This window comes from Hipposideros armiger, unplaced genomic scaffold (genome assembly GCF_001890085.2).
Source record: "Hipposideros armiger isolate ML-2016 unplaced genomic scaffold, ASM189008v1 scaffold_1593, whole genome shotgun sequence".
NCBI classification, from domain to species: domain Eukaryota; kingdom Metazoa; phylum Chordata; class Mammalia; order Chiroptera; family Hipposideridae; genus Hipposideros; species Hipposideros armiger.
In genome coordinates this window covers 119,830-121,126 of record NW_017732943.1, presented here as the reverse complement: position 1 = coordinate 121,126, position 1,297 = coordinate 119,830, and the positions used below count along the sequence as shown (strand labels likewise).

The 1,297-nt window shown below is 36.6% G+C and overlaps 1 protein-coding gene across 1 annotated transcript in view; it reads left to right on the top strand.

The window, feature by feature from the left end:
- The window catches only part of RTTN (rotatin), a 177,003-nt gene that overhangs the window by 91,063 nt on the left and 84,643 nt on the right, over positions 1-1,297 (top strand). Inside the window, exon 24 of the mRNA XM_019634351.1 lies at positions 628-786. Coding sequence (XP_019489896.1) covers positions 628-786 — 159 coding nt within the window. The remainder of the gene's footprint in view (positions 1-627; positions 787-1,297) is intronic.

The window sequence follows — 1,297 nt, the reverse complement described above, 5'->3', positions numbered from 1 at the left end:
TATAGTGAAACTGTATTTTGGGATCAGAATTTATAAGTTTACCAAAATGCGTAGCTTGAGCAGCTAGCTGTAGTACTATGGCAAATATATTACATATCATGTCAATCTTATTTGAAACCTATGTTTTCTTTTAAAATAGTTTTTGAGATAATGCTAAATGTTTTATAAAAAGATAATTCCATTACTTGTTTTGAAAAGAAGTTTCAAAAAAGAAAACAGTTTGGAAGAAACACTAAAAATTTAAAGAAGGTAGAACAAAATAATAGATATCATTTTTAAAAATGAGGAGTGAACAGGAATAGGTTAATAAAAGATGTGTAAGCACTCTATACTTTCCATAGAAAAAAAGCTGTGAGCTATAATTTTTATTCTTATAGCTGATTTTGACTTTTTGTGACATTTGCTTTTATTTAACATTTTAATTTTCTATACTATTGCTTTCTTGAATTATGGAATGGAATTTTTATTCATTCATGAACTTATAGGACACTTTTCTATCACTAGCTTTTATAACTTAAGATCATTAAGGCTACATTAAACTATGATATTTTACATACCAGAAAAATTAATGATTTATGTAGGAAATCAGATTCTTTGATTTGACAGCCTTTTCTTTAACCTGAACAGGTGAGGTTCACGTCCCTGGGATTAGGATCGGCGCTGACCACCCTTGAATCTGGCTGTGCGGCCTTGGCGAACAGTTGTCAGAACATTTCGGGCGGGCTCTGGGGAACTGTGGTGAACATTCTCCTGGACCAGTGGGAATGCAGCGTGGTGCGCCGGGAGGTACGCCGGGGCCTGGCCCCCTCCCGCCTCCCTGAGAAACGCGTGAGGTCTTCATAAACCATCCCAGTGGTCAGCAGGTGGACTGGCCACCGCCCTGTGTCTCTTCTGCCTGCGAAAAGCCCCAATAAAGCAGTGGTAGGGAATGAAGAAGGTATTCACAGGCAACACTGGAGTCGTTTATTCTGATAAGGTTATGGCAGAATTTGGTATATTTTAATATGAGCCCTTCTATTACACATTGAAAAGTAGTTCACAGAAAAACACTTTACATTACCTCAGTGTTTATGGGTCTCCAATGTTAATAAAGCTTTAGTTAAATAAGGGGCTGTCCAATTATCCATAGTATTCATCACAGGCCAGGTAGGAGGAAAAGGAAACCCTCTTCTAACTCTTTCCAAATAGTTTGTAGTTTTCTTTCATTGCTGCTTTTATCAAAGTGACGAGTGATACAAATAGTTTTAAAAACACAAATTAAACCATGCTTAGAGTCCTATAAAGAAAACAGCAGCTA